At 34.5% G+C, this 18,276-nt stretch overlaps 2 protein-coding genes across 2 annotated transcripts; one reads left to right on the forward strand and one right to left on the reverse strand.

Annotated features, from left to right (window-relative positions):
- Positions 1 to 598: 598 nt before the first annotated feature.
- LOC123711776 (integrator complex subunit 10) lies at positions 599 to 2,485 on the forward strand. The gene has a single exon (XM_045664552.1). The coding sequence runs from the start codon at positions 720 to 722 to the stop codon at positions 2,460 to 2,462; it is 1,743 nt and encodes a 580-aa protein (XP_045520508.1). The 5' UTR covers positions 599 to 719; the 3' UTR covers positions 2,463 to 2,485.
- LOC123711775 (transcription initiation factor TFIID subunit 5) lies at positions 2,467 to 10,467 on the reverse strand. The gene is made up of 12 exons (XM_045664551.1): positions 10,168 to 10,467; positions 9,880 to 10,065; positions 9,512 to 9,714; positions 9,082 to 9,281; positions 8,677 to 8,878; positions 8,160 to 8,349; positions 7,116 to 7,191; positions 6,611 to 6,748; positions 4,420 to 4,613; positions 3,951 to 4,064; positions 3,130 to 3,310; positions 2,467 to 2,749 (listed from the first exon to the last, which is right to left on the reverse strand). The coding sequence occupies exons 1-12, from the start codon at positions 10,228 to 10,230 to the stop codon at positions 2,541 to 2,543; spliced, it is 1,956 nt and encodes a 651-aa protein (XP_045520507.1). The 5' UTR covers positions 10,231 to 10,467; the 3' UTR covers positions 2,467 to 2,540.
- Between the last annotated feature and the right edge of the window lie 7,809 nt (positions 10,468 to 18,276).

The following is an 18,276-nucleotide window of genomic DNA, read 5'->3' on the forward strand; positions in this document are numbered from 1 at the left end:
ATTTCTGATTGTCGAGACGGAACTGAATACATTGGCGATCCAGGAACGCCAGACGTAACCATGGTAACGTCCCTTAGAACTAAATTTTCTAGATTTTTCCACTAATTAGAGAGCTTTTCAGCAGGCTGAAATATGATTTCTGACCGTTTCAGGAACTAGGGAGGAGGTTACCCTAGTTTTCAGGAAGCTGAAACATTTTTTCAGTCAGTTTCAGAACACGTGTAGTCAAGTGGTGCAGTTTTCAGGCCTAGTTATCCTCCTACGATGAAGAAAGTGTTAAAGTACTGTGTGAAGTGCGCATAATTAAGTAATTACTGACTGTTTTAGTGTGTAATAAGTGCATTTCTGTGAATAATTTGTGCACATAAATTCCTCATTTATTTATCAAAAAATAAACTCTTGAAGAAATCTACGGCATTTTCCATCCGATCCCCTACCTCGTAACAATATCTATATTAAAATGAAAAATTTACCAACTGATCCTTAAGCAATTATTGATGTGTTTAGTTGTTTATTCTAGGGTTTCGTTTATATTCAGACTCTCGTGTGTTCTTTATTCTGTATTTTAGAAGTCATCAATTGTCACTTAGGCATGATTCCTACTTCCCAGATCAGTCAGTCACTACTAAATTCTGTAAATACTTGATATTCAGTTATATTTGTTTTTTGTTGATGATTATTATTATTATAAAGGCTTTGAAGTTTGATTACTTTTAAATATGCCAGCTGTAGATGCAAATATCAATGAAAGTGACGAGGATTATATAATATCAAGAGCAAAAGAAGCTCAAAAGCATAATATATATTCGGCTAAAGCATGGATGTTAACCGCCAAAACTTTGTTTCCTACCAATTTTAAGATTCAGTTTGAAGCGTATTTAATGGAGAAACAATCTGGTAATGTACAGGAAGCTGCTGAATGTTTCAGTTCACTAATGGGATCGCGACAAAATCTTACAGACCTGCTGCCGGAAATATCTTTAATAGCAAATGCATTAAAGTCTAATGAACCATGTTTTTTGTGTCAAATGTTTGATAAAATATCCCCAGATATTCAATTAACCATCCTGAAAACCAGTGTAGAAAATAGTGATGATACAATGGAACACTGTCGTTTATTAGTGCTTCTATTAAAAAAGTTCCCTCAACTTGGAGTCGACAGCCTTGTGAAAACCTTAATAAATGCTGAAAAATTCTTCTCTGATAATAAATATGCTAGATTACTTGTTGTTGAAACATTACCACTCTTGAGTTCATTAGAATCACCAAGGCTTCTGCAGCGGCTTGTTGTAAAGGCAATGGATTTCTATAACACATATATTTATGAAGACAATGAGCATGATATCACTGATCCATGGCAGAGGCTTTTTAGTGTTTTAGATTTATTAGGAAAACAGTTAGCGTGGGACCCATACTTGGTAAACTATAACAATACTTTAAATAGAGAAACTTACTTACAAAAACTTCTCACATTGAGAAGTACAGAAGATTGCAGGCAATTATTATACTGTGGATTATCTTTTTTTCTTAGGTCATTACATGAGTATAAGTCTTTAAAAGGAAACCATATTCTTGTTGAATCCTTAGTTGATCCTGATTTGCCACCTTCAAAAAGAAGAAAGGGTGATATTGAAGTGACTGGTGTTTCAGCCTATCAGTTTCAAACAGCTGCAAATTGTTGGGAGCTATTGCACAGTAATGATATTATTTCAAGAGAATTTATGAAACTTACATCCCAACTGCAAACTAAGCCATGGCTGGAAGGATTTACAGATGAATTAGCTCTGTACAGAGGCCAATATGAGGAAGCTTTGCCTATATCTAATATAACAAGTCTAACATCTAATATTATCAGAGTCTCAATACATTACTTTCAAAAGAATTACACCAGCTGTGTTGAGAGTATACTGGCTGCTTTACCTCAATTGCCTTCAATAGATGGTGTCTTAGAAGCCGATTTGATTGTCGGTGGTAAACATAGACATTTACATTTTTTACCACTTACTAAAGTTGCTATAGTACATTACTTCTGTTCAATATTAATTAGAATATTGCTTAATACAGGCAACACTGCAGACCTCACTTATGGTCACATGTTAGTCCTCATGCAATTAGGGTGGCCTCAAGAAGAATCAATATTTCTACATATCTTAGATGTGTTCAAGCATAAAGGTGTCTTTCACTATCATCTCTTCTCAGCTTATATCGTTCATATAGATATATTAGAAGAACTTAGTTATATTTGGAATGAACAAGGAAAAACTATTGTTTTAGATATTCTTCCTAATTCTCAACAACATCTAGGACAAAGAAGAATAGGAACAAGAGGAGCCGATAAGGGGGTTAAGGACGATTTCAAACAAGCTATGAAAGCACAAGTAGCTCGTGCAAATGAATCTGTATTAAATTTAATGATACAGTTTATAACATCAGAGCGGTCATATTTAATGCAAGTTTTATAAAGTAAAATAAAATGTTTATGAATTTTAATTTTTTAATTTAACACATCATTCTATTTATTAAAATGCTTATGTAATATACTAAGAACTTCCTTCATATGAGCCTACAGCTAACAAAAGGTTGCGGCGTGTAAAGTGCAAATTCTTCAATGGGGAGTTTTTTGTTGCAAAAGATCTTAGCAAAATCTTCTCCTCTTTTGCTGGTGAACTGCTTGCAATGTTTTCATCATTAGCACTTTCATCCGTGATCAGGGCGAAGTCCCATAATTTTATTGTACAATCTAATGATCCTGAAAATTAATGTGATAGTTATACCTTATATAACTATAGCCATATTCTTATACCTTCAATATTAAATAGGGCATTTTGAAAAATTTAATTCCACTAAAAACTAACATAATTGAGCAAGTCACTCTTCATTATAGGTATGTGAATAGGTACTAGGTAATCTAGGTTAGGATAAATAAAGGCTCAGAAAAAGTATTAATAAAACAGTAAAACAAACAGAAGTCTTCCGAACAAGCCACGCAAAGATAAAATATTTTTTAATGTAAATGTTAAACACAGTATTTTTGATAATATGGCATCATTATGTAGGCGGAAATTTGATAACGTAAAATCAATAGTGTATTGTTTTTAAATATTGAGTTTACGTATACAATAGACGTACCTGAGGCAAGTAGCGCTCCATCCCGGCTAAAAGCTAGGGCAGTGACAGGTGCTGTATGATGCGGAGGGAGATGTGCCGCTGGAGCTCCCGACGACAGATCCCAAATGACCACTTCGCCACTACCACCACCAGATGCAAGCCAACGACCGCACACAGAGAAGGACAGCGTTAGTATGGGACGCTGTTAAACATTTTGATTAAATAATGTTGCAGACAACAGCAGAAATAGCGTTTCTGATGAGGACAATGACCTTTAATTTTTTACATTATATATTTCGTAAGAATACATCTATATATGTATAAAAATGAATTGCAATATGTTGCTAAGGGCAAAACTCGAAAGACGGATTCGACCAGTTCCGAAAAAATTGAAAAGTATAAAAAAAGAATGAAAAATTTATTTTTATTTAGTACTTAATTCCGGAAAAGCGAAGCATTCATGGGGAGCATAGCAAAGTGTTCCATATGATGGTATTTAGTTTAGAAAGGTAGGACAAGTAAAAAAATCATATTATAAAAGTGATACGAAGTACAAGAAGATACACACAAATTTGATCGAAGATCCGAGGCGGTAGTTCGTCACGCCTGGCGCAGTCTCAAACCCCATGACATGCTATACTCAACTCAAGGTTTTTAATGAATTAATCATTTTATATATTAATGTTTAGTTGACTCTTAAAACTAATAGTAACTAAATAGAACGTTTAAGTTAATAAATATTTTAATTTTATTAATTAAAACATGTGAAGGCTAGCAGCAAAACAATTTCGGGTTGTCTAGCACAGAAGGTAAGTAAACATAAGTAAAACGTTTGTGTTTACCTTGTGTCCTGTCATGAGTCGAAGTTGTGACCCTGTGAGACAGTCCCAAAGACGCACAGTTCGGTCACTGGATCCCGTCGCCACGTAGTTTGAGTTTGGGTGGAACTGCACGCACTGAGGTAAACAACTTAGGTGAAATCATTGAAATATTTGTCATTAAAAAAGGAATTAAAACAGATTTGACTGCAATAGAAATCATAAGGATAATTATTATGGTGGGACTAACGCGTTAACCGTGACTATGTTGTATAAAGCCGGCGAATATCCAGATTTTATAAAGTAAATTAATGATAGATATAATATAGATAAGAATTTTAATCCAGTAAATGTAGGTGTGACTCTCTTCCAGCAGATATGTGTCTGCCACCGGTTCCCAAAATTATTATTATTTAAATAATTATTACACAGCCGAGTTTCGAACCTTAGTACAGAACCTGTATTTAAATTTCTTTAATGATAAAACACTTACATCGACGTCCGAAAGATGTCCTGCAAAGAACCTCAAAGGCTGATGATGGTCAGTGGCCCAGAGACGCGCCGTGCGATCATGTGAGGCGGACGCAAAGTAATGTCCGTGGGGTGACCATCGGACGTCCCATACCGGCCACACGTGGCCACGGTACACGACCACACACGTCCAGCATTGCAGTGACCACAGACGAACTGACACATGAAAATTAATAAATAAATATTATATTATAAAGCTATAGCTTTATTTGATTCCAAAAAACAAAATTCCTCTAGTTGTATCTTTTAACTAAAGCATTATTTCGTCTCTTTCTATGAAAATGTGTTTATGCTTTGATAAAAAGTGACAGAATAGTTAAAATATTGCAATTAGTCTGTTTTATTTTTCATGAAAAAAGGGTACATTTCATGTACGGTAACAGTACTCTGTGACTCTCAATACTGAACTCAATTAATGGCATAATTCAATATAGACAACCTTGGATCAATCAATACCGATATATGAGAAGTGTACGGTTCCTGGGTTATTGGGGTGCTTAAAATAATTGAGGTTTCTTGTTTTACTCTATACTAACCACTCGCGTATTATAATTGATTATGAGCGAAATAATGATGTGCTTATTGCTATGTACGGAATGAATGCAATTTTAACAGTCAAATAGTGCCTACGTCTGGCTATGCTCACGGGGTGTAACTCCCATGATTGAGTTAATTGCTATGAAACTAATGACTGTAATGTAGAAGACAGTGCCTGCGTCGGGGCGTTATTTTCATGATTTAGGAAATCGTCACACTTATAAGTTATCAATATAATACATACATAGGAAATCGTTATGCTCGTAAAAGAGCAAAATGTGCTAGGCTTGGCACGTACATAGGGATCATCACGCTTATAAAACTAAGAAAGCATGAGTGAGCAAAATGTACATCCTTGGATAGTACAAGAAGTTAGCCAATATTAGTCTAGGCTCTATTTGCATTATTTAACAAATAATATTAAAAACGAATTATGAATGCAACAGTATTTTTTATATAAAACACTTTTACATCATTTGAAAGAATTTACAAGAATACCCACTGTGTATTCTTGTACACATACATTAGTACGGCGTTTTAAATATATAACATACTAGCTGCCCCCGCGAACTTCGTTTCTCCTTAATGTGGTTTTGAAAGAATAATTTCACTGTATTATCGTCACTATAATTTGAATTTGATTTACACTTCGGTCAAGTAACACGTGGTCGGCTATGCTAACACCAAACATTAAAAAAGAAATTAGAAATAATTGAATTTCACGGTATTTCGTTTACTACAAAATAAATTTAATTTATACTTTAGCCTCAATAACACGTGGTAATCATGATATTGAATTGTAGACATCTGTTAGAATCTTTTGGAGTTAACAGATAATTGTGACTGTCAATTAATTATAGACAAATAATTTGCAATAAAATAAAATTGCAACTATAATTAAAGATCTAAGCTATCCTATTTCTTAAGTTGGACCAGACTGCTCACTATGTGCCAATTTAATTTAAAATCGGTTAAGTAGTTTAGGAGTTCATCGCGGACAAATATCGTGACAGGAGATTTATATATATTAAGATAAGAATAACAAAGCAAGCCATTCTGTAAACCGTTCATAAAGGACAGCTGATGTAAAGAAAATAAACTTTGACATAGTTTGGGTTGTTATTTAAAAATATTCGAAAAACTATTCAAGATGTATATATGTCGCATTAAAGTACTTAAATCCGAGAGTTAATTAAATCCCTAGACAGTTAAGTAGATATCGATATTCAATCAAGTCGCTAGCATTTTGATTTAAATAAAGCAGCGTCGAAAACGTTAAACTATCTGTCTGATCGAAAACCAGCGGGTTGATTGACAATGTAAAACAAGACTCCGTCATGATTATTTAATTTCTTATTGTTATTTCGGTTTGATCGTGAAAAACTGAGAGCTTGGAAATTCCGTGTTTTGCTTTATTGTAAATGGTTAGGTTAGGTTTGTGTTGTTGCCTAGGAACGTTTAGGAATCTCGTTAACGTTTCGTTCACTCACTCCTCTGACGGAACTTTAGCGACTTGATTGAATATCAATCTTTAATTTACTGTCTACATATATATATATATATATATATATATATATATTTGTTGCACAGAAAAAATCGTAAAAATATATTATTACTTGTAGAATCCTCAGAGCAAGACAGCAGTAATGTTTTGAAAGGATCAAACGCGACTTTGTAGACTGGACCACTATGACCAAACAGGGTGCGGCATGTATCTCTGTCTTTCTCTTCCATCATCCTTACCAAGACATCACCTGAAAGGCAGAAATTATAGTAATATTGAAAAGTGTCATATTTATATATAAGGTTAGTACAATAGACAATCTCCAAAGAATGATGAAATTGTAATACATAGAAACTTGAAAAATTGAGTAAAGAGCAGTTAGCTTTATAATTATATCTGTGGTCATAGATCAGACAATGATATGTACATTGTTTCTTAGTATGAATTATCATATTCTGACCCATGGCCACAGATATAAAGAACCATGCTAATCAGCTACCAAATTACATAACCAATTAGTTAACTGATTTAAAGATATATCCGGCTGTCAAGATGACATATCATTGAAAAGTAAAAAAAATGATACTTTTAAAGTAGACATAACTTTATAGATCTACCTGCTTCCTTGTCTATATCCTGCAATTTGTCCACGGATTTCATGCCACGAAGCCTGACTGATGTCAGTGTCCATACCTGTACAGTTAGAAAATAAATATTTTACCGTTTTTATTAATTTGTATTTAAACCCAACATCATTATTATTATTATTAAAGCTTTATTAATTAATCCATACAAAAAGTGGTTAGTTTACATTGCTTAATATTAGTACTAGTTGTGTTACTATAAGCTTTAAAAAATTTAAGTTATTTTCTTTTTTAGTAGTCTAGTTTTTGTATGGCCCCTTTTAGGGTGAAAGCCTCCTGGATTATTACTAACCCAACATCATAGGGACTCCCAAAATTACATATTACGAGTCAGTATATGAAAAAAGTCTTTTGAAATATTGCCATACGAAAATCCTCTATTGAAGTGAAGTTTATATTTGCAATAGCCCTCTGCTGAAAAGCACTTAATAAAGTAAGCCCTAAAATATAATCATTGTGTAGTATTTGCGTAAACTAAAGACAATATCATGTCATCATCACGCAAAAAGGCTGGTTCTGAATGTAATTTAGGCAAATGTATAACAACTCATATAACTTCTCTTAATAAATTGTTTATTTTTATTAATATATGTTGCATATACATATATTAATATATAAAATTCTCGTGTCACAATGTTAGTTCTCATACTCCTCCGAAACGGCTCGACCGATACTTATGAATTTTTTGCATATTTAGTATGTCTGAGAATCGGCTACTATCAATCTTTCAAACCTCTAAGTGATCAGGGGGTGTCCACCCCAAAAAATATAAATATATCATATTTTTTTTATGATACAGCATACAAAAATACATACAACCCTTAATTGACCCCTTAACGATCAATACCTATTTATTATTATAGTAGATAAGTTATTTTTATTGAATTAAAAAAAGTTTCCTAGAAATAATATACATGGCAAAATGACGTTTGCCGGGTCAGCCGTATATTAATAAAAATTCAACATCAATACTAATAGTCTTGTAAAGTGATTGAAAATAGAGATAGGTAAATTTACCTTAATATTGGAAGTGTTAAAACCAACAGCCAGCAAAGAAGAGTCGTCACATATGTCTGCACATAAAGCAGTATGTCCGCTGTTCAGTAATGTATAGAAACAAATGGAAGGCAGAGTTTCTGGTCCCAACTGGACTCGCTTTGTAGCCTCCCTTAGCGCTTTGCCTTTTTCTATTTTATCTGTTTCTTTCCTGCAATATTATTTATTATATTCTAATTTTCAATGAAACCTAAAATTTTATCTATTTTAAGTATGTTCTCTAGCGAGGTAAAGTTAATTATAAAAGGTTTTAGTTTATGAAAAATGGCCCCATGAATAGACCAAATGCATGACTAATTGAGTTGTAGACTTGATAAACCTAGCAAAATATACTGTAGTAATTTCGAACACATTTCTTTGTTTGATTCATAGATCATTAGTATTCATGTGTAAATTATGGATACTCAACATAAAAATGGTGCTACGAAATTCTGTATTTAAAATTAGTTTAATTTCTTTTCTATAATATCTTACTCACAATTCAGGTAAAGGTATTCTGTCTGTGGGTGGTGCGTTTGGATCTACTTTTGGTTTTTTCATAAATACATTATCCTTTTTTGCCTTTTTCTTTTTAGGCTTGTCTGGTGTTTCTTCAACTTCTTCTTCATCCTCAGGTGGGGTAGCAAGAACTTCAATGTATGGCTCCTTTAGAAGCCCATAGTAAACCTTTGCACGATTTTCTACAACGAATATTACACAAATACAAATTTACGTTTAAGTCAACATACTTTCATAGTACTTAATGATCTATATGCAGTGAATGTTACTTATTATCACCTTGAAGCGACTTGCATTAAGCTACATTTAGTACAATATTCATATGGCCTCAGCAATTGTTTTTAATGACAATTCCTATAAATTATAGTTTATGAATCAACAATACCATTTCTAGAGGCCTCCCCGAGAATTCCACCAGCAGTTGCTTTCACCTGAGCTTGTGTTCTACCGGGACCATCATGTATGTCAATCAGAATGTGATTGTTAATTATATTAATAATCACTGGAGAACTCTTTTGCTCGTGAAGAAATCTCTTTAATTGTGACGAAGCATCTCTTGATAGCTGAACATCAAATTTGTTTGTGCTAAAATAAAGCATATGTAATTGTAAAAATATTCCTAGCTAAAGGGTAATGGTGAATCCTTTGAATTATCTTATAACATCCAATAGTTCTTTTCAATTAATAATAATTACCACAGGGAAGCCACTAGGACACCACTGCGGTATAATAGATATAAATGTGATTTTATCTCTCACTACAAGTGAGAAGGCACCTAAAGCATCAAGTTATGTATAATAAGTTTGTATTTATACCTGTAAATCTCTGCTAATTGATTTCCTTTAATTTGCTCTTTAGCTTTAACAATAGATAGTTGTTGTAGATCATCCTGGTAATAATCTTCTTGTTCTTGACCAAATCTTTCCAAAAATTTTGCAGCATGTTCATGATGATCATACAATATCAATGATAAGTACATATGAACAAATACAGGGTACAAGAGAGTTGACAATTCATACTGGAAAAAAAAATTAAGCATATATATATCAACACAATTATACAGTAATATCAACTGTCTTGCATATGTGTAGTATTTGAAATTATAACAACTTCAAACTGTGATATTATCATAGTAAGATAATGTGAAGTTTAAATATTGGGCAAAAAAAGATTTTGTACAAACCTTGCAAATATCAAGAGAGTTTTCAATAAATTTTTTAAGACAGTCATATGCATGTTCATATGTAAAAGGATCACTCTCAGTGTGGTGTACTGAGAGTATGCTTGCTATCTCAACTTCAGGTAAATCTAAGTTTTGGAACTCGGTATCTCCCAAGTTAGCTTCTTTTCGCAAAATTTCTTCGGTGCCCTGAAATGTTATAATGATTTGTTTACATATGGTTTAGATAGAATTGGTTATTAGGAGAATATTGATTGATATTGAATATTATTGAGGTTACAAACGGCATACCTTTAAATTATATTTTTTTAATAGCTGTAATACAGCCAAAAGAGGGGTCGATTTCTCCCCCATGATAATTTCTTTCACTCTACTGCTCTATAATATGAATTAACGAACCCTATGATTTAACTATTGACTTGGATTTTGCAAGTTAACATTTCCAGGATAATTAACTAATGTAATTTTATAATAACGTACTATTTCTTATGCGTAATTACTAATATTTTTTTTAAATACAAGTTCGATATTTGACACAATCAAAACATTAAAATCAGAATGGAGATTGGAGAACCGAGAACGTAAACCAATTACTAGTGATGCCAACTCCTACAAAATATTACCCGTACGAAGAGCTTCAAATACCCCTAATCTGTCAACTAAGATCCCCTAAAATTTTGATTGTACTGGTTCGAGAGGTATAAAATAGTTGTTATTTCGATATTGGAATACTATAGCGTTTTGATATTTCATGAATTGCCAGGCTTGGAGTTTATTTGGTTTAGTTTGTTGGTTGGGTTCTAGGCCTAATTTAAATTGTATATATCCAGCTGGTGGCGTAGCTAGGTAACCAAGGGCCCTAGGGCAAATTAAAAAATGGGGCCTACTGCTATGTAAACTGATTATGTTTTATTAAATAAAAATATGAAATATACAAACACTTTAAAAATCCTAAGCCACTTAGGCTCTTTTTTGTGCACTGTAGGATTCCTGGGTCATCGAGGTGCTTTAAATAATAGAGAATATTTGATTTACTCTATATTAACCACTCGCGTGTAACAATAGAATATGAGCGAAATTATGAAGTGCTAATTGCTGTGTATGCAATTTAACAGTCAAAGAGAGTGCCTGCGTCTGACTATGCTCTCGGGGTGTAACTCCGACGATTTACGAAATCGTCACGCTTATAAGTAATCAAAATGTACAGCCATGGCACGTACATGCACCGCAGGGCAGGTAATAAAAATATTTGATTGTTCTCGAGTAGGTAGCGAATACGAAACGATTTATTGACTTAACGGACATCAATATGAGTGGTAAAATCAAATAAAATTGAACCACTATATTGACCAGTACTAAAAAAGTTTATTGACCTTAGCATACTTACTCCTGATACAGCATTAATACTTATTTTGGAAATGGGAGGAATTTCCAAAAGTTCAGTTCGATCGAGATTTCGGGTAGTTCTTCTGGTAGCCGAGTTCCCCCTGAGCTTGAGGGGGGGGGGAACTCGAATCCCCTAAGCCCCTAGGTAGCTACGCCACTGTATATGTCTCTCTTAAGAAAAAGATCTTGAAAGTATCCCCTAAAAACTCTCAGTGCGTTTTGATTCCCCCTAAATTTGAGGGGAAGCCCCCAAGTTGGCATTACTGATCTATAGACAGTGAAGTATTTTGTATAGCTCTAGACCATATTCTAATGTCAAAAGTATGTACAACAATGTATGCCAATTAAAATCTTATCGCAGACTAAACTTTATTTTCTGTAGAGTTGTAATAATGTGTAAAATACGTTGCAACAGACGTGACTCACTAATGACGTGATAACAATATCTACGACAAAGACTATACAACTACTAATTTGTATCTGTGACCCGAGCGTGCGAAAATTTTTCAGAATTTATTCATTGAGTTGAAAATTAGAATTTATAATTTGAATATATTACTTTTGATGTGTTTGATGTTGATTTTTTTATAGCAGGAAATAAAAAGTTACTTGACAAGTGAAGGAATATAGTCTAGAGTTAATAATGAAAAAGTACTTTTGTTCCCCTGCATACTGTCTATATTATTTCACAATAACATTTGTCTCGCTAACTGACTAAGACGAAACAATGGTTATCCATATAAAAATATACAAGCTGTCTTATCATTTTACGTGGACTACCGTTAACGTTACCAAATATTATATAGGCAAAATTTTAATCTAGTATCTTTCATTTATAAAAGAAATGCCTTATATGTATATAATCATTAATATATCTATACAAATCCTACTCTTACATTGTATCAATTAAGTAGTTTCATAGTAAATATATAAATAATAATAAAATCATTTATTTCAGATCATTATAAATCCATATATTGTTAGTAGAGACACTTGTAACTATATTAGCAAAATTATTAAAACATTAAAACATTTAATTAAAAAATCTCCGATGATTCGAGACACCAGGTACATAGGCATGTATATGAACCCAGTGTCTCAAAACAGCACATTCAGGTTTATTAGTTATAACCATCAGGATATCGTTAGTACTCGCACGAACCCCACGCATCAGTGAGGCTGTCCGTTTGCGGATGATTGATAAAAAATCATCCACATGTGCATCTGCAAACATACCCGACGCGCTACAGTACTGCGAGAGCCCCAAGAACATCCTGAAAGCGTTATTATATTGCACCCGGAGAGCATTGTATGCCCGCCGCGTATATCCAACCCACAGGGCACATGTATAAAAGGACTGGCAAAACGCCTTGAACAAGGTTACCTTAACCTGTGCGGTACAACGATAGAACCTGCGGGCCAGCATATTGCAGCGGACAGCCAACGCTCTCCGTTCCCTTTCAATATCTGCATCGTCTTTAAGGTGCTCAGTTACAATATGGCCAAGGTACTTGAACTCCGTAACCCTCTTCAGTAGAACACCTCCGAGCATTACTGGTGGCACATAAGTCGGTTTTTTCTTTGCTGCCTTAAAGACGAGCAGTTCACTTTTTAACATTATAGCGGAGCCCGTGAGATTCTGCGTACCTCTCACAGATGGACAATAAACGCCGGAGGGCACCGACCGATGGGCTCAGTAGCACCATGTCGTCAGCGTAACTGATACTGTTCATACAGTGACCATCAATCGAGCAGCCGACACGTGCGCCACCGAGTGCCTCGATCAGCTCATTGATATACAGGTTGAATAGTGCGGGTGAGGTTAAACCCCCCTGCCTCACCCCGCATTCCAACCTGTACTCTTCCGACAGTGTGTTTGACCATCTTATCTGATTGGTCTGATGCTCGTACCAATGGGAGAATAGGTCAACGTAAGGTCCCGGTACGCCCGTCTGCCTCAACTTACCCCACAACAAGTCGTATCTGACCAGGTCAAAAGTCTTCGAAAGATCAAGAAACACTGCATAAACAGGCGTATTCCTCTCCGTGTAGTATCCTACCACATGCTTCAGCGACAGGATTGCACACTCGGTGGATAACATGGGTCTAAAACCAAACTGAGTATCACTTATTTTAAGATGATTACTCACCTGCCGCTCGAGCACTGCATCGAGTACCTTAGCAGTTATGGTTGCCAGGGAGATCGGCCGATAGTTGTTACAATCCGATACGTCGCCTGTTTTGTTTTTTAAAATCGGGACAACGACCGTTCTCATTAACGCCCCGGGAAGATACGAATGTCTGATACAGAAGGTATATAAGAGCGCCAGCAATCTAGGCAAATGCGGACCAGCGTGTTGAAGGTGCTCAATGCTGAGGTGGTCATGACCAGGAGACTTGCCCTTAGTCATATTCTTTATTATCTCAGCTATTCCCTTCGCTGTTATGCTAGGTGGTACTTGAGAGGGTAGACTCGGGTCCACCACACCAGCACCAGCACCCCCACTTAACCGTCCAAGTGATTGTACCCTGAAATGGTTCTTAAAGAGGTTAGCAATCCTCACAGGCTCACACTCACCATCAATGCTCACCGGGATACCAGCTTTCGGACTCAATTTCCTTGTGTGTTTCCAGAAACCTCGAAAGTCTTTTTGCTGATGTTTTGTAGCAAGAATATTCATTTTTATTTGCTCCTGGTGGTTTTGACAAAATTTAACCTTTTTTTTGAATAGTTTCCTCGATTCTACCATATCACTATAAACAGTTCCTTTCCGAGGTTTCCCGGTCCAAACCCAGCAAAGAAATTTTTGTCTAGCCTCCTGGTGAGCACTGCGGACGTGCCTGTTCCACCCTATCAATGGTCGAATACTCCCATGGGTTATTCCACACTTATTACTAAATATTTTATAACAATAAATAGAAGATTCAGTTAAAACATGAATAATACTCATATATAAATTATTTATCACAGATTGATGATTCACATTAGTACACATATTATCACAACATTTGCTTAATTCTAGAGGAAAATCTATTAATTTCAATTTATCATTACAATATTTAAAATACATATCAATTTGATCTCTTGTGCGTTCACCCCATATAATTTTATTTACATTGCCAATATTAGGCGGAATGGTCATGGGTCTAACACTTTGAAGATTACATTCGATCTCCAATGGAAAGTGATCTGACCAGAAGACATCGTAATGTATTTTTACATTTACTACTGTCCTCTACGGGGCCATAGTAGTTAAACAATGGTCGAGCCACGAACAAGTACCGTGCGCATCGCTAGTGTAAGTATATGATTTAGAGTCAATACCTAGTCTCTCAATGTCCGCACATAGCCAATTCTGCTCCGCGCAAAAGCTTAACAGTTCATTTCCAAATAATTGGCCAGGATGAGCATTAAAATCTCCTAACACGTATATAGATTCAATGTTTTCATTCTCAACTATAGCAGATATTTCGCTAAGGCATTCAACTAATTCACATAAATTATCAATCTCGTTTGTAGGCCTATACACATTAAAAAATAACATAGACCGCTCCGCAACAGACACTTTGATCGCGACAATACGCTCACTCACACATGGGATCACAGACACCGATTGAAATGAATCATTTTTCCATAACAGGCCTACGCCACCGTAAGGACGGCCATGCAATAACCCACTGCTAATGTCCATCGCAGATTTCCCAAAATAAGAAAAGTCTATATTTACCAACCCCAAATCAGGTACTTCAGTTGGTAATAACCAGGTTTCTTGGAGTGCTATTATATCCACCTGTGTACTCAGTAGCCGTATGCAATCCATAGATCTCTTTAGGCTCTTACAGTTGAAACTCATAATTTTATGTGTCTTATGGTTGTTTTTATCCATTGTGAGTAATTAATTTCTGTTCATCACTTGTTTTCCGATGGTTATTAAACTGTACAAACCTGCGGTAAGATACCCCACAAGGCCATAAATTCTCATCCATAAACATCGATAATTTATTCTTAGGGATCATAAAGTTGTACCCTCCATAGTCTTTTTTAAATTTCATATTTACTTTCTCTAATTGCACGTCAACACCGGTCTTACTCATAATATAATTAGAAATGTCTTCCGCCTGGCAATTGATATCAACATTATATATATAAAACGGTATTCTCGTGTTTGCCGCTTTAAATGTATCCGCTATTCCCTTCATCGCAGTGAACCTGTTCTTATTACGCTTTCGTTGCACCAGGACCCATTCATCATTTTTGCAATTTTTCCCATTACTCGCACTAGTACCCGAACCCGCTACCTCCGACGCCCGAGGCGCGTGCGCAGCCGCATCGGCATATGAGTTGTTGCTAGGCTGACTCAACCCGATTCTCGTCGGTCGCCGCAATGTTACATGCGCAGGCGACACCGCAGATCGTTAACCGCCAGAACCGGTTTCGCCGCTCAGCCGCACGCGAAAGTCAGAGGTTGCTATGACATGCCACCCTGTGTGCGAGCGAATCAGGTGACAGTGAATGAGCCACTGGGCGTTGAATCTTTGTGTTGTCGATGCAAGAAATATGAACGATATCCGTTGATTCGGTTTGAAATTCTTCCGATGAAATATGCGAAAGACCAATTGGATCACTATTGCAATCAAAACTGTCTTGTAAAGTAGCAGCCTCTCTCTTTTTATTTCCAGATATCTCCGATGCTTGATTTAAAACCATTTCTTTTGTAGCATAATTTTCTTTTATAAACGACACATTATCTTGCAGTTTAATAATGTCCCTTAACAATCTCGTGGCATCTACATGGTCAAATGTAACCGGGGGAAGACGTTGTAAGTCCCTTGCTACAAAAATAGGTACCAATTCAGGGTCTGTTTCTTTGATCACACATAGAATATCTTCCATATCTCGCTTACTTTTTCCTTCACCTTTTCTTCTCTTTCGAGTTATAGTTTGTACCGACTCGAAAAGTAATTTTTTGGCCTGTGTGATTTCATCCGTCGTGAACGCAGTAGAACACAGACGAAGTATACTGTCTTCATCCATTACATCAGCTTTGTTTTGCACAAAAGCCAATAGCTCACAAATAACTATGTTACAGTTATTACACTTCACTATATCCATATTGAAGGACTGACCACGCGGATCACCAGTACGCGTGCGCACACAGCAACGACCGTGCGGGTAGTGTAAATAAAATCAGTTTTTTCTTTGATTATAATCATTTATTTTTCGAAAAAGCAATAATCTTTACGAACACAAAGTTAATAACAAATATTAATTCTAAGAATTTATCATATAAATCAAGATGTAAACAATAGTTTTATTTATACGTAAACAAAGGCTTATTTTTCTACAATAAACGAGATATGTGCGTTACTCTCACTTTTAAATAATACAGGAAGTACATTTTTAAAAAATAATTTTATGGCCTGGTAACGAGACCTTTAAGCCAAAGTATATTTTCTATTATGATTCCACAACAATGTCAGATGACTAGTGATGGCTTACAATTGCATGACTTGTAATTATTTGTTACTCTTGAATATTTCTTTATTCTGACAACCTACGTTTATCTTTTATTACATGCAGTATTCGAAAATCATATAAAACCTTATTATAAAACTTGGAACATAACGTTAGTACGGATTATTGCCATTCGTTATATGGAAATAACTACATCTTAATTATGGTAAACACGGTACAGTTAGTACCACGTTTTATAATAAGGCCGAGTGAAGCTACTTTTCTAATTTATGTTTAACTAACCTATCGCATGTTTTAAATTTTTCGAATGATCTTTGAATAATATCTTAACATAATTATGATGTTTTTATATATAGCTTCAGCACCTTGGGAAATCCTCTTAGACCTAGACCTATGCGAACATATTTTTTTTTCATTCTATCAACACTTTGATATATATATGCAACATATATATAATTTGAATATCTCCTAATGTCAATTTGAATTTTCTATTTAATTCTCACTATTTAAAAAAAAAACAACAATTACATAAAAGTTACATCTCATCTTTAAATTATAAAATATTATTTATTGCTTCAACATATATACTCAGAAAATTGTTTTATCTATATATAGACTTACAATGTACCAGTTATCATAAAATTCATAACAAGATTAGTTAATACTCACTATTTAAATATTGTTCGTAGGTAAATGTAGTCAATAATCACAAACTATCGAATTATTGGTCACTGATCACGCCTTTTTGTAAAGGTATAGGTAATTTAACTTTATTGATATATTTTTTACTGTTTAAACCGAAATTTAAATAATTGTCAAATTTATTTTTGTTGCCATTAAACAATATTCAGTAGAATATAGTCATAAATATTAAATAAAATCTGTGTTTTTTATAAGTGTTTGTTAATAAAGCCTCATTTTAGAAAGCCTAATAGTAAATATATATAATAGGTTCGAATATTATATAAAAAATTTAAAATCTAACCCAATCTACGATTAAACTCTATAATAATTTGACTTAAACACTATGCATTTTCAAAAACGGGATAAAGCTATGGATTTCATACATTACAATATTAAAGCTTGGGAGTTATTAATCTAACATCTACACTTAATACAACAGTATTATGAAAAGTCTTGACACATTTGACACTTTCAGTACTGCGATCCACGACAGACCTTTTTAGTGTGACCGCTATCAAAGCTAAATAATTTTAGTACGGTACAAATACTGGGAAATTTTACGATACGCTCCCAAAAGAGATTTAACTAATCCAGCATAGAGCGGTCATTAGGATAACTTTCAAACACATTATATTTAAATGTATTTTGAGACAAAAGCATGGACTAAGGACTGCTTATTTAATTATTACTTTTCATATATAAATCAATAGATGAGAACTTTCACTGCCGTATGTCGAAATCCAATCCTATTTTGACTTACCGGAGTCATACTTGTAACAGTGATCTATTTCTGTAAAATAATCTTAATGCAACTGTAATCTGTAGTAAATACCATGGCTCTAATCTGTGGTATG

Source organism: Pieris brassicae, chromosome 7 (genome assembly GCF_905147105.1).
Source record: "Pieris brassicae chromosome 7, ilPieBrab1.1, whole genome shotgun sequence".
In the NCBI taxonomy this organism is placed as follows: domain Eukaryota; kingdom Metazoa; phylum Arthropoda; class Insecta; order Lepidoptera; family Pieridae; genus Pieris; species Pieris brassicae.